We start from the raw sequence: 25,651 nt of genomic DNA, 5'->3' as shown, positions 1-25,651 counted from the left end.
TTTTATGTGAGCTGAAATAGGAGAGCATATAATCCTTTATTACAAGAAGCCTGTGTTCTTCCTTTTTCTTTTCTCAGTAAGATTAAAGAAGGTTAAAATGTTGGTTGATGTTTCTTGCTTGTTTTTGCGAAAATGGTTTGAATAGCTTTTGAATTTGTGGTGGGATTCATGCCAGGCATACACATCCACTGTATAAACTGTATAAACAACAACAACAAAACAACAAAACAAAAAACCCACTCTTCCCATATTTTACCTCAGTAAAGATTTGTTAGCAAAAGTTCTCCGGAGTCACTGTGAGATGGATGTGGAAACTTGAGCCATGAATACACAGAACCAGACCACACTCTGAAGCAGTGTGGCGTTTTAATACCAGTACTGAAAGCACTCCTTCTCTGAAAAAAAGTCCTCAAGCTACAATTCTCTGAATTCCCCCTCCAGTATACCACTGGCACAAACATTTTAGTCTTACTTAGGAATTGCTTGAGTGAGAAGATTGCCTCAAGTGGCAAGGCAGGTGCTAGTAGAAATTTTTGTTGTGCTGATCACTTTCCTATACAAGTGGTGCGGGGGTTCCTTTCCTGACCCCAGCGTGCATTGGCAGAGCGCACATAAGCCCACCCTGTTCTCCCCCATTCTGCCTCATCCCCACCCAGCCCCATTCCACCCTGTTTTGGGGCCACTTCTGGGAGGAGGCAATGTGCACGAGCATGCATGTATTGGATGCACTTAAAATGGTTGGTGCCTGTACTTACTTGGGTCTGGGATGCATCTTGTGGGGAGCTGTAACAACTGTGGCCTGCTTCACGTGTTTCATTTTTTTGCATGTCCCTGTATTGTACATATTGTGTGTGTAAGGTTTAGTGCATTAGGATCATGTATTTGTCATGGGTGCATGCTTCAGTAACTTACTATTGGTTGAACCTGCTGTCTGGTCACTAAGGAAAGGGTATATGTTTATCCCTCCTACCATGTGGTTGCACCCTTTCAGGAGTGCTTTGTGGTATGTACCCACATTAGGGAAAAATTAAAAAAATCATTATTGCTGTTGCTGTTGAATCTTCTTTGGTTCTCCTTTCCTCTTGTTTCTTCTCCATTGTCCAATATCAAAACGGAGCAGAGATATCACTTAGGATACTCTGGAAAGCAGTCAGATATACTGATGCTTCTGTGTAAGTCAGTAACAACAACAGCTGCCACCATCAGCATGTGTGCTATAAAAGGTAAAGGGACCCCTGACCATTAGGTCCAGTCGTGACCGACTCTGGGGTTGCGGTGCTCATCTCGCTTTACTGGCCGAGGGAGCCGGCGTACAGCTTCTGGGTCATGTGGCCAGCATGACTAAGCCGCTTCTGGCGAACCAGAGCAGCGCACGGAAACGCCGTTTACCTTCCTGCCGGAGCAGTACCTATTTATCTACTTGCACTTTGACGTGCTTTCAAACTGCTAGGTTGGCAGGAGCAGGGACCCAGCAACGGGAGTTCACCCCGTTGTGGGGATTCAAACTGCCGACCTTCTGATCGGCAAGTCCTAGGCTCTGTGGTTTAAACCACAGTGCCATCCCTATGTGTGCTATAGATGAGCACTAAAAACCTAACTACGAATTTAAGGGGTGGTGTGGAAGGATGGGGCACAGAAATCCTCTGCACTTTGCACTGTGTCTCTACTTCCTCTGCAAATCTTTTGTTTCCTGTTGTCCGGAGCTTCTGCCTTTCAGTACGTATGAATGAACAAGAGGCTGCCCCTGCAAAAAAAAAGTTTTAATCTGCGTGCTTGGCTTGCAGCGCATCCGCCGTCCCTTTCCGAGGGCCGCCGGGTCGCTTGACAATAGGAAGCAAACTGCCGAGCAGACAAAATGCACATGGAGAATGACCTCGGGGCCAGGAAGAGAAAAGGGACATGGGGACGGAGGCAGGCGTAGGGCGGGTTGGAAGTATTATTATTATTATTATTTGGTCTGCATTTTTTGAGCCCGGGACTCTACAAGAGGGTGAGTCAGTGCGGGCTGTATTCCCAGGAGAGCCAAGTCAGGACAGCTCATTTGCAAAAATTGGGTGGTGTTTGGGGAAGGTGAGAGTGCATTAAAGTAAACCTGCAGGTCAGGCCACTTGGATCGCTCTCGCTTGGGCTGTTGAACCAAGTGACCCAGTTCAGAACCAAGTGACCCAGTTCTTAAAACTATTCAATATTTATTTAATTATACTTTTATTCTACTTAATATGCAGGATCTCTAAGCAGTTTACATCAATTTTAGAGGGACGTCAGTTTCAATTCAAGAAAGCTCTGCTGGATCACACCACTATCTTGTCCAGCATTAAGTTTTTTACAGTGCCCAACCAAATGCACAAGGGAGAAAGAGTAATATTCACGTGCTTTTAGGCCAACAGTGGGCAAACTGTGGCCCTACAGGTGTTGTGGGCTCCCATTAGCCCCAGCCAGCATGGCCCAGTGGTCAGGAATGATGGTAGATCAGCAGTGTCTAGAGGGCCACAGGTTCTGCCGTCCCTGTTTTAGGGTTTTAATTTTGATCATCTTCCTGACAGCTTTGCAAGATGCAGTATAATCCTTCCCCTTCTCTATACCCCTTTTCACTTGGCACAAGCTCAGTAAAATATATCAAATTCCTAAGTATTGAAAAACAAACTTCCAGTATCCAGTGTTTAGGGGCCTGCCATGGGTAGGGATGGAGGAGAGATCTGAATTGTGAGGTGCCAGTCTCAACATTTTCAGATGCTTGGAATTTTGCACCTGCTTTTTCATCACCTTCCTCTCCTGTCTCCTTTTACCTGAAGCAGCTTCCCCATTCGTACTCCTCAGCCCTTTACCCTATCCTCCGGGGCCCTGCACTTCACCAGCAAAGCCTGCCTACTAGAACCCTCGAGAGCAGTGCCTTGCCTGCTTTTTCACTGCTGCTTTAACTTCTTCCCCCTCACCTTCCCTGCTTGCTTTCAGTCCCTATCCTTCAATGCCTCATCTTCTCCACTCAGGCTGTCAGCCCTACTGAGAAGGAACAGTGTTGCTAGAATGTTGGTGTCAGCATTGAGCTGTAGTCAGCTGCAGAAATGCAATCCCTCGCAAGATTTGGTATGGAGTTGGATGGTGCCCTGGAGCCGATCTCTAGGTGGGTCAATCTGCGGTCAGGGATCAGGTGGAAGCCTAGGATCTGAGCCAAAGGGGAGCTTGGCACCAAGTTGATGGAAGGGAGCATACAGAAGGGCACGCAGACTGGGAAGAGAGCAGTTATGCGGCAAGACAGGTGTGTCCGCTGGATCCTCCTCTAATAAGTTAGGAAGAGCCTTGCTGGTCTGTGCATTTTCCCTCATCTTTGAGAGTTGAATTGGGTTTGCCATCAGGAAGCTGCTAACTGGAATGCCCCCTGATCCCGGCAGAGAGTTGTGAGGCATCGGGTTCAAGTTTGTGCAACTCGGATCAGAGCATCGGCCTCAATTCTCCAGTTCTGAAAGTGTGGATAATTAAAAAAATAATATGTGGAGACCTGAAGCTGACATCCTGTTCCAAATTGCACAATCCCAGGAAGCAAGTCCCAGTGACTTTAGTGGAACTTCCTTTTTCTCCAACTCCACCCCAAGTTTGTTCTTTCTGAAGTCTTGTGTGTCTTGCAAATGTGGGTGTGCCTTTTCATTTTTCTCTTGTTTTGACCAGCTGTCCCTCTCCGCCTCCCTTTTGCACCTGAGCGGCAGCCATAAGAGAACTCCAGGAGCTGATGTCAGAATCTTATCTATCATCTATCTATCTATCTATCTATCTATCTATCTATCTATCTATCTATCATCTATCTATCTATCTATCTATCTATCTATCTATCTATCCAAACAAAAAGATGCACAGGGAAGAATTCATATTGGACTCTTCTCCCATCAATCAGAAAGCTGCATTGTAACTTGATCAGGACTTAGATTTATATGAATCCACATAGAAAAGTGGCTGGATGATTTTAGGCTTTTGTTTCTGGACTTAATGGACCCCCTTTCCAGACCTGGATCTAATCCTGCTTGTGTCTACTTCTTGTTTTAATAAACTTGGGCGTGTGCGGATGTTTTGTGAAGAGGTGTGTTTCCATACAAGATGCATGTGGCTTCCTAGTTATCTGATATGCAGGTGCCTGTTAACCCTTCCAGCAGGGCATGATTTTCATTCACCTTTTAAGAACGAGGTGTGAATATCCAGGGCTAGATTGAAACGCAGCTGCAGTGTGTTGATGTGTGGCCCAGGACACACTGCTGTGCTACAGGTGACAACTGGGGTGCAGTTCTTCACTTAACGCACTGGAGCCTTGAGGCTGCATGGGGGGTGGGGGAGAGAGAGTAATGCTTGCACAAAATTATGGATTGCACATGACTTCCAGTATTGTCTTAGATGTCACAGGGGATCGTGTGCCTTTTAGATTGCACACTATAAACTCTTCCCTTGCGTCTGGTTCACACTTGAAATGCACACTTGTTTCTGAACTGTACCACTTCAGGGTCAAGGGGGGGATAGGGAGCGCATGCTCTATTATGCATGAACACAAAATGACCTGCGCATAGAGAAGCAGCATGTTGGCTAAGAAGCTAGGCAAGGACCCTTCTTTCTCTGACATGCTGATTAGGGATGCACAGTTATGTGTGTATTTATATTTGAAGCAGGATTCTGTCGTCCAAGCACCCATTTGCCAAATGAAACTTCCAAGGTCAGACCAAAAATCAGCTTTCAGTCACCTTGTTCTATAGAACGGATCTTGTCCCAAAGCATCTTTTTGAATCTCTATGTGGTCAGACCATCCCTATGCATGCCTATGTCTGATTATAGTACTGTGGAAGAAGCTGCCTTTTTCACCTGTGAACATTGTGCATAGTCTTGGTTTAGGTTACTCTTTGTCTGAGCCTCAGTGTTTCATATCTGCACAATGGGAGCAGTTAGCAATTCTTGTTTTGCTTATGTAAAAATTATTACTGTTCTTCCAAAAGGACTTTATCAGAAGAAAGGGTGGGGGAATATTGTATTGCAGATACTTACCACCGTTCCAGAAACTACAAATTATTTCTTTTATTTGCTAAAACATTTTTGCCAAGCTCTCGGGGTATTTGGCAAGCTCACAAGGCTCTGGTATCAGTATTAAATTCAAATGTCACCTGTCAGGACTGTTGTGTTATCGGGGAGATAAGGGTTGAAAAGCACCTTTCAGAAATTATTGCTATTGTAAATAAGGAAATCATAATAAGAAAGATTTCTCAGATTCCGATTCTGCTCAAGGGCATAGAGGAGTGCGAGACAGAGGCGTACTGGTACTTCCGGATTCTAATTCTGGCTTTGCCCATCATTCATTATGTGACGCATAGCAAATCATACACACCTGTTAAACCCTGCCTCAGTTTCACTATCAGGCTGTTTATTGGGCAACGTTGTATGAGCTATGGGTAACTTAATTTGTTCTCTCTCTTTTTAAAACACTTGTTTATTGAGGTTTTCAACTGAGTATTGACAAAGCAGATAATGTAAGAAAAGGATAACATAAACTGAAACATAAATTAACACAGACATTGCTTTTGTGGGTGGCAGTATGGAAGTCAGTAGTTTATTTTGTTAAGCTTAAATTTCAACTCACTCTGTGTTCTTTTGATGATAATAATAATAATAATAATAATAATAATAATAATAATAATAATAATTTATTTATACCCCGCCCATCTGGCTGGGTTTCCCCAGCCACTCTGGGCTGCTTCCAACAGAAAATTAAAATACAGTAGTCTATTAAACATTAATAGCTTCCCTAAACTCTGGGCTGGAGGTTGGGGCCACCCCTCTAAGTCCATGCATTAGTCTCACCAGGAGGAAATAACTGGTGTGTGTGTGTGTGTGTGTGCATTTTCAGGTTGCTAGATAGTCAGCAAGTACATTGAAGTTTCTAAACGAAAAGGGCTTATAGGGAAAACCACACACAAAATCCATTCAAATGCATGACGTGTACATGTGCCAGGATAAGCTCCAATTTTACCATGTGTTGGATAGTTCTCATGGAACGGCCTACACTGCATGCTCCCCCCCCCCCCGATACTTGTTGCATGCCAATTTCAGTGTTTCATGGTGGCCCTGAAACTAGTGGCACAGCAACAGGTTGACTGCTGTTAAAACCTTACGCTTTTGTATGCTGCTGCCTACTTCATGACAGCCTAGTGCTGCTTCTTTTCCTGGCTCCTTCCTGAAACTGGTAAAAGGAGTGACCCGTTGGCCTGGTAAATGGACTTCTGACCCCAAACGTAGGAGAGGGAACAGGGTGTTCTATCCACATGGCGGAATGAGATGGTAGAACAGACTGTGTCACTTTTGCTTCTTTTCTTTTTTGTTTTAACTTGTAGGAAGTTTTCTACATAAGGGATTGTTTTAAAAAATGATACAGTCTGCTCAGGATTCTGCCACTTCATTCTTAGGTGTCACCCTGTGTTAATATTTGAGTAACAGAGGAGAACTTCCTGATAGCTGGCAGGGAAAAGTTGATGGGGTAGAAAGCTCAGGTGTGATAGAGTGGAGATGGGGGTCAACCTTTAATGATTGGCTGCACAACTGAAAGATGGAAAACTGGTGTGGAGGCCTACAGATAACTTGTTTCTGGGCTTCTTCTAACATCCATGTTACTAGTAATTGTTCATAGCCTCCCTTCAGACGCATCATTTTTCTCTTTTCACTGGATTTGAGTGCCTTCGTGTATGTTGTGGTTGTATTAGCAGCAGCATTGGATATAAATACCTATATACAGTGGTACCTCAGATTACAGACGCTTCAGGTTACAGACTCCGCTAACCCAGGAATAGTATCTCGGGTTAAGAACTTTGTTTCAGGATGAGAACAGAAATCGCACGGCGGCAGCGGGAGGCCCCATTAGCTAAAGTAGGACCTCAGTTAAGAACAGTTTCAGGTTAAGAACGGACCTCCAGAGCGAATTAAGTTCTTAACCCAAGGTACTACTGTACTTATATAAGTATTTGCATTGGGGTACCTGATCCAATTCAAGGTGTAGTGCAGTTTTTACAGTGGATGGTAGTGATCTTTCATAAAACTCAAGTGGGCTATCATAAGGAGAGTGAGAGGTTTAGAACAGTGAGATGGATGTGGAACGTATTAGAGAACAATTTGTATACACCTTGAGCCAGGAGAAATGAAAATTGAGGGGAGGACCTTAAGAGCAGCTTTCAAATATTTAAAAGCAATAAAGGAGACATAGGACAATTACTCTCTCTTACCCCTGAGGGCAGAGGAGGAAAAAAAGAACAGGAATGTACAGGAAGAACAGGAAGTTAAATCTAGGTTAAACTGAACATACCCTTTTATGCAAGATGATGAGTTGGTATGGTTGCTTTTCATTCCGGGTCAGAGGTGGGGTGTGATTGCCTGGCCCCTTGCTATAATTGTGAACCAAATACTAAAAGCTTGCAGCTGCTAGTTGCCCACAAGCCTCCCTAGCTATTAGTTGACCTGCTGTGATGTCGTGCTGAGGAAACAGTTAATCCCAGTCAGTGACTTGTGTTGATGGAGAGAAGGAAAGTCCTTTTAGATCTAAGGACAGGAGAGAATTGGGATTTGGAACCCAGAGACATATTTTGGAGAACTCAGGCTTGAACAGTTGGTTGTTTAACTTATGCAGAGGGAAGTTGTTGAAAGTGAAAATGCAGTTTGAATTTGTGAATTGCCTCCCTTTTCGTGTTTACTGTGCATAAAATTAGCATAGATTCTGTGTCTGGAAGCTGAAATCTGTGACTTGACTAAAGTTGGCGAGCAAATTTGCACGTATTTGCTTGTTTTGGCATAATTTTCCTTTTGTGGTTCATTGGGGGGGGGGGAGACTATGCAGAGCACCCAAGCTCCATTTCCTGAACACTGCAAGTCTTGTGGAGTTCCTCTGTGGTTCCCAACACCAGGTGCTGCCTGTGTATGAGCTGATCCTGAGAGCCAGAAGTGTTATCAGCCTATTGCTCTGAATCTTCAGAAAATTGACCTTCTTCAAGTAGCAGAGCCTACATTTAATGCATCTCAGCATGTCAGCCAATTAAAAAAGGTTAGCTGGCAAAATCTTGTACTAGCCCACCTGCCCACATATACTTGCGCTTGTCCCTGTTAATATGAACCAGATCCTATGATGTTTATCTTGTGGTGAAGTGGCACTGGGTTGCATCACACATCATTTCTGCAATAGACACTCCACATCCAACAATCTCATGAGGCGGTGCTCCTATCATCTGCTGCATAAATGGGAAAATAGTGTGGGGTGGGGAGCAATTTTGATCAGGCATATTGAAAGAAAGTGTTAAGCGGCTCTTCCTCCTCCCCTTGGTCTTCTTCTCTCTGTTTCTGCCTCCTAAGGCTGCATTTATTATTTTCACACACACACACACACACACACACACACACACACGTACGTACATGTTAAGAGGAAGAGTCACAAAAATTCCCACCATGCCCATCTTGACCCTAAATATGTAGCAGGCCAGATGTTGTGGCAGGATACAGCTAGGATGATCCTGGACCTTTAATAGGAGAATTTAGGGATCTCTTCCTGGGTTTGAGTTCCTGCCCAGTCTCATTTCTCATGTGATGTTGGGTGGCCCACGGAGGGTGGACCAGCCAGCTGAGTCCAGTTTCCCAACACTGATCTACACCTACTCAACAGCCTGTAAGATCCCACTGTTGTTTCCTTTCTCCTTAAAAATAATAAAAAAAAATATTCCTGTTTCCCCCTTCCAAAGCAACAGCAGTACAGCACCTGAATTTTAACACCCTGGGCAGCTTGGGGAATTTCTTAGGCCCGTGAGTTGTTTTCTTAGATGCCAACTGTATTTGCCTGCCACTCAGCCTGTGCTGAAGACGAATGCCAACAAAGCTTCCAGTGCAGGTGAGAAAGGAAGTGGCATGTTTAAACCCACCATCCCTTCTGTTTCCCTGCACTCCCCGCCCAGCCCGAAATCCCAGCCTAGTCTTACTGGCACAGCTCCTGGCGTCCTTCAGGCTGGGGCAAACCAGCTGATGTGGCACAACTGGCGACCGCCTCAGGGGCTGCTTGCTGGCAGACGGAGTTGTCTGTTGTGGTAAAATATAGCTTGTTGTAATTACCCAGGGTCCCCAAACCTGCCATTTTCTCTGTTTTTAATTGAGCTCCAGGAATGATAAACAGCAGGCCTTTTATGGTTTCTTCGGCTGTGAGGCAGCGGCTGTTGCCATTACTATCTTGTTGTCCCAGGGAAAAGAGTTCCAGGTGCCCGACTTGCACTTCCTACTCGGAGGCTGTTAATACAAGTGATGCTTAAATATATGCACATGCAATGCTTATAATTGCATCCCCTTAGTGCCCATATTTCAAATGCAAAACCTCCTTAGTTGGAACTTTCATTTGCTCCAAAAAAAATAAAAAATAGCTCCCTTACTGTCACGCTCTCTCCCACTGTGCCAATTATCCATAAGTAGTATAGCCAAGGGACGCGTGTGGCACTGTGGGTTAAACCACAGAGCCTAGGACTTGCTGATCAAAAGGTCGGCGGTTCGAATCCCCGCAACGGGGTGAGCTCCCATTGCTCGTTCCCTGCTCCTGCCAACCTAGCAGTTCAAAAGCAAGTCAAAGTCCAAGTAGAAGGTAAACGGCGTTTCCGTGCACTGCTCTGGTTCGCCAGAAGCAGCTTAGTCATGCTGACCACATGACCTGGAAGCTGTACACCGGTTCCCTCGGCCAATAAAGCGAGATGAGCGCCGCAACCCCAGAGTCGGTCACGACTGGACCTAATGGTCAGGGGTCCCTTTACCTTTACCTTAGTATAGCCAAATATAAAGGTGGCCTTTGCACTCAAGTCAGTTGCTTGATACAGATGGGGCTGAATCCTGAAAACCGAATCCCTTGCTCAACTTTTTCTGCCATAATATATTTGTAGGACCAGAAATACACAATCTGATGACATCAAAACACTGGGCAAGTGAGTGCACACGTTACTCTGCTATAAAAGACACCTTGTGAAGAGGCATTGTTTTCTCCAAGTCCAAGCCCAGTACAGTAGCTGCTGCACAATGTTCTCTCCTCCCCCCCTCCTTCTTCCCGCCCTTCTTTGTTTTAGGGTGCTGATCTCAGAGGACCCAGGAACAATAAATGCTGTGTTCTGTTGGCAGAGAAAATAGTTTGCAGGGTCAGGGAACCTGAGCAGGCAGTTAGGTTAGGGGCTGGAGAGATGGGCCCAAGAGGGAACGATGGATGAGGAAGTGCAGTTGTTAATAATAATAATAATAATAATAATAATAATAATAATAATAATAATTTTATTTATACCCTGCCCATCTGGTTGGGTTTCCCCAGCCACTCTGGGCAGCTTCCAACAAAACATTAAAATACAATAATTCATCAGATATTAAAAGCTTCCCTAAACAGGGCTGCTTTCAGATGTTTTCTAAAAGTCGGATAGTTAATTTCTTTGACATCTGATGGGAGGGTGTTCACAGGGCGGGTGCCACTGCTGAGAAGGCCCTCTGCCTGGTTCCCTGTAACTTTGCTTCTCGCAGTGAGGGAACCGCCAGAAGGCCTGGTGTCCGGGCAGAATGATGGGAGTGGAGACACCCCTTCAGGTATGCAGCACTGAGGCCGTTTAGGGCTTTAAAGGTCAGCACCAACATTTTGAATTATGCTTGTAAAAGCAGTGTAGAGCAAGAAGCTGAGGCCTAAGGGGAGGATGAATTGGGGGGACAAGACATTGAGGAAGAGGACAAGGAAATGAGGGAAAGAGGGTGAGAATGGGGTAGGGCAGAGCTAAGGAATCGTGGGCTGGGTGCTATAGGTCAGCAAAGGAGCTTGGGGGAATTGGGAGTAGGGGAAGGAGCCATGTAAGGGAGGCGATGTCAAAGAGGTGATGGGTGGCATCGTTTGTGGGGTGGAGGTTGGGGGGGGGTTACACAAAGATATGAAAGGACTGGCCAGATCTTTTCCCAGCTCCTTAGTGTGATTATGTAAATAGGCAAGGGATGAATGATCAAACAGTGGCTATGTGCATGCGTGTGTACCCTGTGCCCCCCTGGGGGGGGGTGGCAGTGCCCGTGAGTATGGTGGCACCATCTGTAGTTTACTGATGGAGCAGCGCACTTTTTTCCGCTCAGGTTATTACCGCTAGAGCAGCTGCTTGTGTTTGGGTGGGAGGCTTTCCCTGGGGTCGAGAGGGGGGTGGTAGTGGATTATAGAAGCAACGTACAGTGTGTGTGTTTGGATTGGGGGATAATCACACACGGTGTTCCTTTGTCTGGGTGTGTGTGTGTGTGTGTGTGTCTGGTTGATTTGCCTCAATTTTCAGCTATTGGTAGAGAGCATCCCCCCTCCCCCCCTCAGACTTTGGTTGGGGCAAACAGGGATAATTCACAGATGATCACAATGCTCCCCCCCCCACAGCCTATTTCCATAGTTCATTTGACTAGGAGAGAAGAAAAAATGCCCCCCGGGGGGGGGCGGTTCCCTGTATCAGGTGTGTAGAATGTAATTTAAATTATGTACCATCTTTTACCCCCTGAAGGCTTGTTGGATATGCTTCTTGCTTCCCCCTGCCCCTTTGTGTGAATAAATGAACTGTCTCCCTTCCTAATCCCCACCCTGTGTATGCTTCTCTCCTTATTTTGCTTTTCTCAGGCCCCCCATCACTTGTTCTCTGCCCATTTTCTTTGGCCAGCGGCGGCAGAGCAACTAAGCTTACTCCCCCCCCCCCCCAGTTTACCATATCGCAGCTGACCTCCGATAACCCCTCACACATGCTGCTCCCTGCCTTTTGGCTGTTGTGGCAAGGAATATCTTAATAATAATAATTTGCCTGTACAGCTGGATCTTTTCCCTCTCTCCCCCCTCCCCCACCATCTGCCAGAAAGTTTGTGACTTTTGAATTCTATATTTGCTCTCCATGAGCTTGTAACAGCCTCCTCTTAAACATGTTCCTTCGTTGCCATCTGACTCTTGCAACCTTCGCTGTTTGCTACTCATATATCACACCCCCAATCCTCAACGCTTGTGTGTTTGGGTGCGTTGTGTCTAGGTTTCAAAAAGGAAAAGGAAAAAGGAAATCCTGCTGTTCTGTCCCCCCCCCCCAAATATGTTAATAATCAAGAAATAACAATTAAGAAATGTGTGATTTGATATTGCTGATTATTATTACACTTATATCCCACGTTTCATGGTGGTGGATCTGGTTCTCCCCCTATTTATATTATCCTCAGTACAACCCTTCGAGGTAGTTACAGATAGGTAGCCGTGTTGGTCTGCCATAGTCAAAACAAAAACAAAAAAAAATTCCTTCCTACCTTCGAGGTAGGTTAGGCTGAGAGACTGTGAGAGGCCTGAGGCCCACCTAGTGAGCTTCATGACTGAACTGAACAGGGATTTGAGCTCTTGTCTCACAGGTCCTGGTGCTGCACTCTGACCACTAATTTATTTATATATATATATTTATACCCCACCTTTTCCCCTGATGGGGCTCAAGGCAGCTTACAGATAAAAAACAAGAACCTCTAAAAACATAGAAAAAAACAATCGAACGCTGATAGAATTAAAACTATATACATATATAAAAATCTATTCAACCCATACAAATAAATGTAATAAAAACCAGCACGGCACTAGCCGTTTTATTAAAAGCAGTCAGTTCCCAAAGGCCTGTTGGAACAAGGAAGTCTTCACCTGCCGGTGCAAAGACAGCAAGGAGGGAGCCAGTCTAGCTTCTCTAGGGAGGGAGTTCCAAAGTCTGGGAGCAGCCACCAACGAGGCCCTCACCAAACGTGCCAGGAACTGAGAGAAGGGCCTCCCCCAAAGATCTCAGAACCTGGGCAGGTTTGTATGAGGGAATATGGTCTTTCAGATTGCTTGGACGTAAGCCGCCATCATGCCGTGCTTTTCTCTTCCTTGTGTTGTTGGTGGCAAGGATGAGCAAATACACAGCAGAACAACCATGTGACATCATGGATTGTGTTATAACAGACATTAAGAGGAAGAAGCGGGAAAAGAGGCAATCATTCCATGCTCATTATTTAGGGGAGGAGCCATAGCCTTAGGGCTGGCGACCTGGTGCCCTTAGGTAACTGGTGTTGCCTCAGTGCCATGGCAGGACTCACCGCTGACTCCTGCCCTGGGCCATCTCTTAGTTCTCCTGCCCCAGCCCAGTACTCTTTGAGTAGCACCTGGTAGCTGAATCTAGCTCCCATGTTGAAACCCACATGATGCCCTTGATGTTGTATTGCTCAGGGGGGATTGTGGGGAATTAAAATGGCAGCCCTGAGCTACTTGGCACTGCTCACAGTGCTGCTGGCTGACGCCACTTGCCAGCCGAGTCAGCCTCCCTGCCAACTGAGAAGGGGCCCCACCAAATTGACCTTAGTCCAGGTCCTAAAGCTTAGTCCACACCTAAAGCTGGCATTGCATTGGTAGAGCACATGCTTCTCATGTAGAAGCTCCCAATTCAGTCCTCAATATCTCTAGCTTTAAATGTAGAAGAGGTGCCACCGGTCAGAATAGACAGTCATGTGCTAGATGGGCAAATAATCTGACATGATATAAAAGCATGTACTGTGTTCGTATGTTGGTGTAGTTCAGCCTTGGCCAACCTGATGCCCACCAGATATGTTGGCCTGTAACTTGCATCAACCTGACTATCCTGGTTGGGGCAGATGTGAATTGTCATCCAGAACAACTGGAGGCCACCAGGATGGTGAATGCTGGTAGCTCCATCTTTACACTCCATCTTCAGTGTAGGACTGAGCTATAACATTATGCTACCATTATGCTACAATTACTTACTTACACACACAAAGAGAGAGCATCAGTGCCCAGAGAGAAAAGAGGCGAGGGAAGGCTTGTCAATATCCCATCTCTTTGTCACATGGAAGTGTTGATCCCAGCTTTCAGAGGGGCCTGGGGCGCCTGGCGCTGGTATGATACTGAGGGAGATTAGTCTGTGAATACGAGGCACCCTCATTAGCATCCTGATCCAAACGGGAGGGCAGCTTTGTGACAGAAAGATAAGGATTGTGCACCGGTGGACCGTGAAGGGCCCCAGAGGAGAGTCGGGAGCAGATAGGCTTTGTGTCCCTGGATAAAACGGCTGGTATCTTCATTAACTCTGAGTCGCCTGCAGAGGCTGTCTGGAGGCAAGGTGGCTGGAAGGGGCAGAGGGGATTACGATGTCTCCCCCACCTGATCTGCCTTTCCACACTTGTTCGGAATATTCATCTTGGAGAAACACCCTCAGGGTGGTTTGAAAGCGGCTTTCATTCAGGGTGGGGGTGGGGGCCAGATGGCAGCAAAGGGGGCACCACTTCAAAGCTTTCATTTGGTGTTGCGCACCAGCTTAAGCAGAAGTAGGCAGCGCTAACATTGCATTGCAGACTTTTGGTTCAGAGCAGCGTTCTGCGCCCCACTTCCCTGAAACTAGGATCACATCAAGCCTTCCCTTTAGTCTCTCCGTGTTGCCTTCTTCTCACACATACCTTCCACGACCTAACAAGCGGCTAGTCCTTTGTCTTAAATCCCTCTCCGCCCTGATTGTATCTCTTCCTTTGTTTTTCCTTGCACTTCACTTCCTATTTTGTTGCATGATCAAAATTCACAAATTTAAAATGCTTTGGGGGGGGGGGGAGGGAGTGTATTATTTGTGACAGTTGAGAATACACCTTGCATGAGACCAGGCCGGTCCAGCTCCAATGAAAGGCTGAGTCGAGTTGATGGATCCCCTACTTTTTCTGGTGCCCCCCTTTTTAGGTGCCCACATCTTAGCTGCTGTTTTGAAGGCTGCAGGAGGACATGTGAGGCCTTTGCCTCTCTGTTCAAGGGCACCTCTAACCTGAATCTGCCCGCTGTGTGTGTCTGTGCCTGGTTGAGGATGTTAGTCTCGTCTCCAGCTCTGCATTGCCTTGCTTACTGAAGGTGTCCATCCAGATACACCTGCTTGAATTACCCGGGGGGCGGGGGGAGAGGGATCCTGACCCCTTAACTTTCGTTAATTGCTCCCTTAGCTATTATTTTTAGAAAGCGGTGGGGGAGGGGGTAATGAAATTGAATGTAGTCAGGAAAGCAGGGGTTTGCAGACTGAATTATTTATGCACTTTAATTTGTGTATGGGTGCATGTGTATCCTGCTGTTGGATAGTGCAAACACTTTACAATAGCAGTGTTAAACTTCAACTTGATTGTGCAAAAAAAGCCACTAGAAGCAAATGTCAGTGGTGGTGGCAGGAGGGAGGAGCCTCACAACGGGAGCTGGGGACCAGATGGATTGTGTGCTGTTGAATTGAGAGTGGGAGAGAGAGAGTCCACATTGCTCTTGGTGAAATGGGGGCTCCACCTATAAGACATGGTTTGTATATTGCAGATGTTGCCCTGTAACTACTGCTTGTGTTATTTGGAGGAATGGTAATGGGCTGGCATCTCCCATTAAAACATATTCAGCATATAAGGTTAGAAAAATGCTTAGCAGAGCTGCAGTGCCAATTGTATTACACCAGTAATGCAGATCCTGGGGCCTTCCAGATGTTGTTGGGCTCCCCTCAGCCCAGCATGGCTAGTGGTCAGGGATGATGGGAGTTGTAGTCCAGCAGCAACCGGAGGGACCACAGCTTCCCCATCCCAGCGACAGACAACATGGCACTGTGATTGGAACAAGGAGGTTTTGCACACCCTCCAACATTCCTCAGAAAAGAGGGACATTCTACTGATATAGAACAGAATGTCCCCTTGTTATTATTTTTTTGAAGGAGCATGGAGTGTGTGTGTGGAATACACCAGGCAGATGTTGTTTAGTACAGTGAGGGGTTCTCTCTTTGCCTAGTGATACCCTCTGCTGAGTGGAGGAAAGGAGCTGGAGGGAAAGGAGAACGCTGGGATTGTTTTGCTCTGCAGAAGCAGCAGCAAGAAGCCCCTGTGGCTAAGCAGTTGCTAAGTGAAATTACATAATAAGTTTTCTTTTCTGCTGCTCTGCCTTTTGGCAGCTCTTAGGAACATCCCATTAACTCCGGTTTTACCTCCTCTTGCATTCAAGAAGGTAAATTCATGACTTTCCCTTCAGGGACATAAACACTATGAAAGAGAGAGAAGGAGATAGGAAAGTCAGTGTCATTGGTAGGCTGACAAATAGCCTCTTTAGATGTTTGTGGGGGACCCTGGATTTCTCCTTCCTTCCATCTCAGCTGCACAGTTTCTGCTCTGCTCATGCTCATTACAAGGTTCTCCCTTTTCCCTCTCCTAGTTTTAAACTGACATTCAATTTCCGCCACTGAAGCTGCACTATTGGTTAACATTCTGCTGCTGACACCTTCTCAATCCACAGCTAGAACATATGTTCACAGAGCAGTACAATCCCAGTAGAGCTATCAATCAGCTAACTGATCTTTCTTTTAACTACTTTATAATAAGATAGTTCATTAATTGTAAACACAACTCTGTAGATTGCACAATTCTATGAGCACAAGAGTAGAAATTAAGGGCAGATTGGTGGAAAGATGTGATATACTTTTAAAACGATAGTAATGGGATTCACAACTCATCTTCCCAAGAATTTCAGCTTTTGTTTTAAAGAAGAAGAAAGAAGCGAGTTTCTAGTCTTTAGGATTGTGAAAACAGGTTTGAGAGTTGTGTGTGGCAATTCTGAAAGCCAAAATTTGCATTCAACAGGATTTTCTAGGAATCAGTGCCTATGTTGTGCAGAATAAATTATGTTAAATACAAAAATCCATGCAAATATGGATAATTTTATGGATTTGGTCATGGTGGAGGAACACCAAGATTTGGTCTGTTGTCCCATTGCTGAAGGCAAGACAGCCAGCATCTGAGTAGCCAGTTAGGCATAGGTTGAGAGAATCTGTTCATTAGCTCTTGTGTGGAAGCTCTCCATGTGGACGCCCCCAAACAGCTTCATTGATACATGCCTATAAGCCTTCTTGTACTATGTAAACCACTTTGAGGTTTTTTTGCTTTCAAGTGGTGTGTGTGTGTGTGTGTGTCTGTCTGTCTGTCTGTCTGTCTCTCTCATATCTCTCTCTCTCTCTCTCTCTCTATCATATCTATCTCTATCTATCTATCATCTATCATCTATCTATCTATCTATCTATCTATCTATCTATCTATCTATCTATCTATCTATATCTATCTCTGTCTGTCTGTCTGTCTGTCTGTCTATCTATCTATCTATCTATCTATCTATCTATCTATCTATCTATCATCTAATTCTACAAGGAAGGCTCAAGCAGTATGTGGACCGAGAACTCCCAGAAGTGCAAGCTGGATTTAGAAGAGGCAGAGGAACCAGAGACCAAATTGCAAACATGCGCTGGATTATGGAGAAAGCTAGAGAGTTCCAGAAAGACATCTACTTCTGCTTCATTGACTATGCAAAAGCCTTTGACTGTGTCGACCACGGCAAACTATGGCAAGTTCTTAAAGAAATGGGAGTGCCAGATCACCTCATCTGTCTCCTGAGAAATCTCTACGTGGGACAAGAAGCTACAGTTAGAACTGGATATGGTACAACTGATTGGTTCAAAATTGGGAAAGGAGTACGACAAGGCTGTATTTTGTCTCCCTGCTTATTTAACTTATATGCAGAATTCATCATGCGAAAGGCTGGGCTGGATGAATCCCTAGCTGGAATTAAGATTGCCGGAAGAAATATCAACAACCTCAGATATGCAGATGACACAACCTTGATGGCAGAAAGTGAGGAGGAATTAAAGAACCTTTTAATGAGGGTGAAAGAGGAGAGCGCAAAATATGGTCTGAAGCTCAACATCAAAAAAACGAAGATCATGGCCACTGGTCCCATCACCTCCTGGCAAATAGAAGGGGAAGAAATGGAGGTAGTGAGAGATTTTACTTTCTTGGGCTCAATGATCACTGCAGATGGTGACAGCAGCCACGAAATTAAAAGATGCCTGCTTCTTGGGAGAAGGGCAATGACAGGCCTAGACAGCATCTTGAGAAGTAGAGACATCACCTTGCCAACAAAGGTTCGTATAGTTAAAGCTATGGTTTTCCCAGTAGTGATGTATGAAAGTGAGAGCTGGACCATAAAGAAGGCTGATCGCCGAAGAATTGATGCTTTTGAATTATGGTGCTGGAGGAGACTCTTGAGAGTCCCATGGACTGCAAGAACATCAAACCTCTCCATACTGAAGGAAATCAACCCTGAGTGCTCACTGGAAGGACAGATTGTGAAGCTGAGGCTCCAGTACTTTGGCCACCTCATGAGAAGAGAAGACTCCCTGGAGAAGACCCTGATGTTGGGAAAGATGGAGGGCACAAGGAGAAGGGGGCGACAGAGGACGAGATGGTTGGATAGTGTTTTCGAGGTTACCAGCATGAGTTTAACCAAACTGCAGGAGGCAGTGGAGGACAGAGGTGCCTGGCGTTCTCTGGTCCATGGGGTCATGAAGAGTCGGACACGACTAAACGACTAAACAACAACAACATCTATCATCTAGCTATCTATCTATCATCTATCTATCTATCATCTATCTATCTATCATCTATCTATCTATCTATCTATCTATCTATCTATCTATCTATCATCTATCTATCTTCTATCATCTATCTATCTATCATCTATCTATCATCTATCTATCTATCTATCTATCTATCTATCTATCTATCTATCTATCTATCTATCATCTATCTATATCTATCTATCTATCTATCTATCTATCTATCTATCTATCTATCTATCTATCATCTATCTATCATCTATCTATCAATCTATCTATCTATCTATCTATCATCTGTCTATCTATCTATCTATCTATCTATCTATCTATCTATCATCTATCATCTATCTATCATCTATCTATCTATCATCTGTCTATCTATCTATCTATCTATCTATCTATCTATCTATCTATCTATATCTATCATCTATCTAATCATCTATCTATCCTGATGCCATTGTTGATTGTTTTAGCCCAGATGACCTTCTAGCCGCAAATGCATCATATTATAAAGCCTTGTTGTTCATTCCCGTGTAGTTATTGCAAGCCCCAAAGCAATTGAAGGCCATCTGGTTTTGAGCTGGCGAGACGGAGAGGTGCATAATTCCCTTCTAAAGTATAGAGTGTCATGTTGCAAACCTTGGGCATCCCACAGGGGTTGACAGGAGGGAGATGGAAAGCCTTTAAGATTACATGTCGGACTTGGATATTACATTCCTCTGGGTTACCAATGGAATGTAGTTATAGGGGGGAGCTCCCATGTGGATTTGCTGTGTCAACGTCTTATGCACTGGTGGTAGGGAGGCTTTTACAGTAAGAATTGGAAGTGTGGTTAATTCTAGGAGCTATAGCTCACAAACAGTGTGAAATCCTTCTCCTTTTGCTTCTTGTCTCATGCTGAAACCTGTCTAAATTCAACCATGATGGAGCTCTTTTTCAAAAGGCTCCCGTTTTTTAAGGGTTGTGCTGAGGTGCAGGTGTTGGAAAAAGTTCAAAATGCATTCCTTTCCTCACACACATACTCAAAGGTATTTTCTCCCTCCTTTCCCCCCTCCCATTCCACTTCCCTGTGATCAGTTAGGGCTTTGTTCCAGGAGAAATGGGGGAAGGAAGACCTCAGTGCAACTTCTTCTCTTTCCTTCCAACCTTCAAGAACGAAAATTGAAATGAATTTTGGGGCCTCTGTGTGTGTGTGTGTGTGTGTGTGGTGGAATAATGTGAAATGGTTGCTTACATACTACACCTTTAAAGTACCTTTGAAGCACATTCTTTCACGCAAAGAATTCTGGGTGCTGTAGTTTACCCCTCGCAGAATTACAATTCCCATCAGCCCTTACCAAGCGATAACACCAAGAATTATTTGAGGGACTAAATGTGCCTTAAATGTGCTTTAAAGATATAGTATGTACACATCATCTGCTGAATACAAAGGAGAAACCAATGAATAAAAACAGATCCATGTTTATTTTCTGCTTTCAAGAAACTTCAATGACCCCTGACTGGTTCCACTGAAAGAAAACCCAAGTGTTCAAACCCAATTTTCAAGCGGAGCGTATAATCAAACATGGCTTTTCTCCCTTTCCATGCACTTGCAAATACTCTTCAATCTGTTCTAGCATACTGGGGAGTCTACAACAGTTTTTATCTCTGGCTCTTGCTCAGTGGTCACAGCGCCAGATGCTGGCTCCAGATGCTGTGGAAGCAAATGCTTGGCTTCTAGTACTTATACCAGGCCTGGCAAATCCAGAGACTTCATATAGCTCGCCAATCAGAGACTGATGTTGCACATCCTTTCTGTACCTGAAGAGAGTTCTGGAGACTGAGTGCATATTGTACCCAGTAACTCACTAGTTCCTCAGCCAAACAATCAGTTTTAAGAGAGTTGAAGCTGGTGTGGTAGAGGCACACTTGTTTCTGCTCTACTACCGTCTCTAGTCAAATATTTTTCATTGTGATTTTTGTCAGCAGCAATGCAAAGAAACATGTATCCGCCAGATGCTATACAGTATGTTGTTACTTATTTCATTTATATCCTTCCTTTGTCTAACTCGACACTCTTCGAAGACGGTCATTTTCATTGGGGAAAAAAATCATAAAACAGTGGAGTGTATCTATGTGAAGCATAATTCCTCTTATTATTACATTCTCAACCCTTGGGGGAAAGCTGTAGTCTGTCTCCAGCTGAGATTTCTCAGCTTGAGAGCTGTCCAAGTCTGTTGACAAAGGGTGAAGCTTGCCTTCCATCAGGAAGGAGACACCGAAGCCCTCTGGGAAACTAAATGGTCTCCAGGGAATATCCAGGGCTATAGGCTTTTAAAAACTTTGACAGTCTCTTTATCCTCATCCTCTTTGGAAAGGTCCTTCCAAACACCTGTTCATGTGGTTGGTGTATGTGTGAGAGAGATTGGGGAGGGAGGGGGCTATTCATCCTGCTCCAAATTCCAGCTAAAATGTAATATTTTGCTTACCTGCCTCTTTTTATTGTTCATTGACAGCCGAAACTGGGCCAGAGAGATGGTACGGCCACAAACGCCAATGCCCCCCCTGTGGAGTCCTTCCCCTGGGTGGGGCCGAAGACAGTGGTGCTGCACAAGAATTTGCAGGGGGGTTATGGCTTCACCCTCCGGCACTTCATCGTCTACCCCCCAGAATCGGCAGTTCATTCCAACGTGAAGGTAATGTCCGTTCTGAGTTTGAAGACTGGGCAGGGTTCATTCCAGAGGTGTGTCTTATAATGATGCTGGGCATAGTCTGGAGGCACAATGTCCAATACCCTTGCTGAAGCTAAGCTAGTCCAGGTCTGGTCATTAGCTGGATGGGAGACCACAGGGAACGTCCATGTATAGTGCTGCCTGTGTGTTTATGTATTCCTTAGTGATCACTCTTAGCCAAGTAAGATTATCTTCCATGAATGTGGTCTTAACAGTGTGTCCATGAGTGATTGTAGAGGCCAATTCTGGATCCACACTTCCTTCCACAGTGGGGACAAAGGTTTCCGGGTGGGAATTGATCATGGTGAGGTTTGCCAAACATGCCTTCCTCTTAGCTTGTTTCTCTTTGTCGTCCTGAGTTTGTGCATCTTCAGAGGCCTGAAGTCTTTGGTAGAGGCTATTCTCCAATTGGAATGCTTGCAGGCCAGTGTTTCCCAGTTGTTGGTGTTTATACAACATTTTTTAAAAAAGATTTGCCTTGAGAGCGTCTTTCGTTGTCCAACGTTTTCCGAAACATCTGGGCAGCACCAGGTAGGGCAAGGCTGTGCTAGGTGATGCATAGTTACATGAAGTGTCTGACATTTCATTAAGAACATAGACCTTACACCAAGTCAAAACCATTGCTCCACCTAGCCCAATCTTGTCTACATTGACTGGCAGCAGTTCCCCAAGGTTTCATAGAATCATAAAATTGTAGAGTTGGAAGGGACCACAATGGTCATCCAACCACCTGCAACACAGAAATGTTTTGCCCAATGTGGGGCTCAAACCCACAACCCTGAGATTTAAGAGTCTCGTGCTCTACTGACTGAGCTATCCCTTCATCACAAAGAAGTGTTTCCCAGCTCTAAGTGGAGATGCTGAGGATTGAACCTGAGAACTTTTGCATGCAAAAGCGCATGTTCAGCCACTGACGACAAGCCCTTCCCAGCATTACTGGGTCTGTTTTAATTTTTGATGAGCCGACTGGATGTGGTGGTTTCATCCTTTGTTTTTAGACTTTGATCTTCTTTGACCTGCACAACTTTGCTGAGCTCTTCTTTGATTTATACTTTTCCTCCGTGGCTGCACATTCCACAAGTTTGCTACAAACTGCCCAAAGCAAATTCAGCCGCTAACAAATTTAACAGCTTTTAAAATTATTACCTGTCAGCCTCCAGGGGATCTATCTTTCATGATCCTTCTTTTTTCAGAAAATAACTTGTTGAGTTCTCTGTTTTCCTTTAAAAGCTGTTCCATCTCATACCTAATCTATTGTGGGTGATCTCTTAAGAGTCTGATATGCATCAGTAAAGCTCGCTTCTACTCTCCCTGAGTGTCCAGAAGCTTTCCTTTTCTCAAATACAGAAACCGTTGGGTTTGGAATCCTACAGAATTTGCTGCCTGAGATGGGATTCTTCATTGACCCAAATCCCCCGGTTGCCCTGCCCTAAGCAATAGATAATGCAACTAGCTGTGTAGCCTTTCCCTTTTGAATCTGAAGGGCCTGCCGCCCAGTTTTAAAGAGGTGCCATTATTTAAGGGGCAGTAGCATCCCAACATGGGGTAATTACTTGATACCCATTACAATATCAAGGAGGCTGCTGGGCCGACCTCCATCTTTGGAAGTTGGAACTGACATCCCTTCCTCCACATGCGCATTCCTAACACGCACCCCGAGTGCAGTTCCAAATTCCTGGGAGCTATTTGCTGACGTCCCATTCCATTCTGATGAAATGTCTGGCATGGAAGCACTGTCGCTGCAAGAGAGAGCCAGCTTTCCGGCCCTCGCAGACCAGAGACCTCACCCTCCCTTTTTTCTTTTGTCATTTCAGAAAGGGAAAATGGGTTCTTTGCCAGATAAGTTCAAAGGCGCAGAAGGGTTGGTGGGAGGAGATGGGGTGGGGGGGGGGTATGCATTAAACTGCTCCCGGTCTGTCCCCGCTTGTTGGGTTTTTTTTTTGCAGTGTCAGCTTCATCTGTATAAAGGGTGACTGTTGTGTTTCATGGTTCGGACAAAAGGCTGCCCCCACTCCCTCTCCCTCCCAAAGTTGGCTCTGTTCACTTCCCTCTGCTGGTCCCTCTCTCTCTACCCCACAACCAAGATCATGCATTAGGGATCGTTCTTGCTACGACATGTATCCTGAAACTTTTAAGATACTCAATAAGTGGCCTGTTGGTCCTGGTCCGGGTCTGTAGTAAAGTACTGCTCAGGATCAGAGCCACAAAGGGAGACAGTGCCTGGGATGCGGAGACAGATAGGCTTACTGTCCAAGCTCCAGGTAATGGCCTAGTCTGAATAGGGACACCGTGAGGGCAGAACAGCAAAGCAGCTGGCCGCAAGGGAAGAAGGTGTTGAAGGTATCTCGGATGGATCTGGTGTCAAGGCAGGAGGGTTAGCAAGGCTAGGCGGGTGTTGGAGCTGATGTAAGGTGGTATAGGGAGGGTAGAGCAAAGCAAGCTATCTTAAACCATGTTGGACCATTGCTCCATCTAACTCAGTATTGTCTGCACTGGCAGGCAGCAGCTCTCTAGGGTTCCAGGCAAGTGTCTATCCCAGCCCTATCTGGAGATGCCAAGGACTGAACTTGGGACCTTTTAGTCATAGAATTGTATAGTTGGAAGGGACCCAGAAGGCCTCTATTCCAACCCCATGAAGTGCAGTAATTGCAGCTGAAACTTGGGTGCCTTGGTAGAACGGTGGTACGAAAAAGGAATTAAATAAATGTGCTTGATCACTGAGCTGTGGCAGCTCCAGGAGCATTGTGGGATGGAGCTGGTAGAATGGCGAGGAGGCTGCTGTCAAAAGAGAAGGCAGAGTCCCTAGTGACATCTTTTTGGTTTGCTGTCGCTCCTTGAGCGAATGATAGAAGCCACAGAGTGCATATGTGAATTGGGACCATAACTTCTGGTTCCTCTTGGTAGTCAGACAAAATTTGTGGTCAGTACCAGCCTTACCTCTTCCCTGGTTTTGGAGAAGGGGTGGGGTCTTCTATTTGACTTCATGACAAGCTTTGGAGATGCTGAGACACAGCAGTGCATTTCCAATGCAGAACGTGGCTGGAGGCTTGATTGACCCTGGACTTTTGAAGGCTCTTCCTGCTGTTTCCGAGTTCTTCCAAAAGCTTATGTGATGTGCTTGCCAGACTGAAATATTGGTCTGCCACTGGCAATCTGGCAAGTATATTTGTGGGCTCCTGATAGGGATTTATGAGAAAATTTTCAGCTTTTGTTTTCATGTCAAAAATGGTTCAAGGAATTTAAAATATTTCTTTAGAAGCATTGTATGCAGATACTCACTTTATAAAAAAGCCATGTCGTGTTTCATCATTTCCCCTGGCAGCCGCTTCTCTGGCTCATTTGTTTTTCTCTTGATGGCTGTTTCTTTTTTTTACTTCCTAGCTGCATCATGCAAGTTATCCCAACCAATCAGGGATCCTGCAGTGAAATGCGTGACATCCCCGTGTTACACAGCCAATCATACTTACCGAGCACAAGTGAAGTCAATTGGGAACTGAAGTCAAGAATGGGCAATGTAAACAAATTGGTGGAATTTTTGCAGAGTGTTGAAAAGTTATCCAGAAAAGGAGACGGTTGAGGGTGGTTTTTTTCAACTGCCGAAAATATTTGTGAAAAGCTGCGAATAGCTTCAGCTTAGGGCTGATCTTCACAAACCGAACGCTAACCCTTTAAATCCTTTGTTAGTGTTTTATAAAGTGCCATCAATATATGTGGTGCTTAGCAGAATAGCAGGCAAAGAAACATATTCCATGGACATTATAATGTCATATAGCTCCAGAATGAGAAGACAACATAAGGAGGGAGGGAGGGAAGCCAAAGGTAACGCAAGATGAATGTAAGCAAATGCAGTTCACGTGTACTTTGGCTTTGTTCATTGCGTTAAAAATGCATATTTGGCACCACCATTCCACTCTTCTCCATGTGGTGGCGTAAGCAAAGCAAAGAAGCAAAACCCCATAGGGGAATTTCAGCAGCCTATTGGGACATCCCCATCTCCAGGGCAAGGAGAAGACGCTTTGGCAGGGTGGGGCGCCAGGTCCGGGGGCTGGGTTTCGATGGAGGTGACTCACTGGGGAGGGAGCAGGGAACCATGTGTTCCATGCCAGGCATTCTTTGGCAACCGTTGGCAGATGACTTCATTGCCTCCTTGTGCCCCACGGGGAGTTAGGCACTGCAGGTAACCTCCCGCATGTGGAGGCAGGATGCAAATTAACATACAAATTTTGAGAACCTGGAATATGGCATTCTTAGAAGGCACTACTTTGAGCCATAATGGGATTCATTGCCAGAGTGCAAACGTATGGACTCAAGATATGGAAGGAGGCCGAACAGGAAGCAGATTAGAGTTGGGTCAAACACCAGGAAGACAGATCAGCTGCAGTTCCTGGTGATTCAGAGCCGTGGCTGGGTGGAGACAGCTAGTTTGGGTATCCGGGGGATCTGGGACAAAGACTTGAGGCAGGGCAGGAGGGAGGGAAG

The 25,651-nt window shown here is 45.3% G+C and overlaps 1 protein-coding gene across 4 annotated transcripts in view; it reads left to right on the top strand.

Moving 5' to 3' along the window:
* ARHGAP23 (Rho GTPase activating protein 23) overlaps positions 1–25,651 on the top strand; it is a 175,580-nt gene that overhangs the window by 84,089 nt on the left and 65,840 nt on the right. For all 4 annotated transcript variants that reach the window (XM_083708589.1, XM_083708587.1, XM_083708588.1 and 1 more), the window contains exon 2: positions 20,957–21,136. In XM_083708589.1, coding sequence (XP_083564715.1) covers positions 20,957–21,136 — 180 coding nt within the window. The remainder of the gene's footprint in view (positions 1–20,956; positions 21,137–25,651) is intronic.

This window comes from Podarcis gaigeae (assembly GCF_964106915.1).
Source record: "Podarcis gaigeae genome assembly, chromosome: 13".
NCBI classification, from domain to species: domain Eukaryota; kingdom Metazoa; phylum Chordata; class Lepidosauria; order Squamata; family Lacertidae; genus Podarcis; species Podarcis gaigeae.
This window is presented reverse-complemented; position numbering and strand designations above follow the sequence as displayed.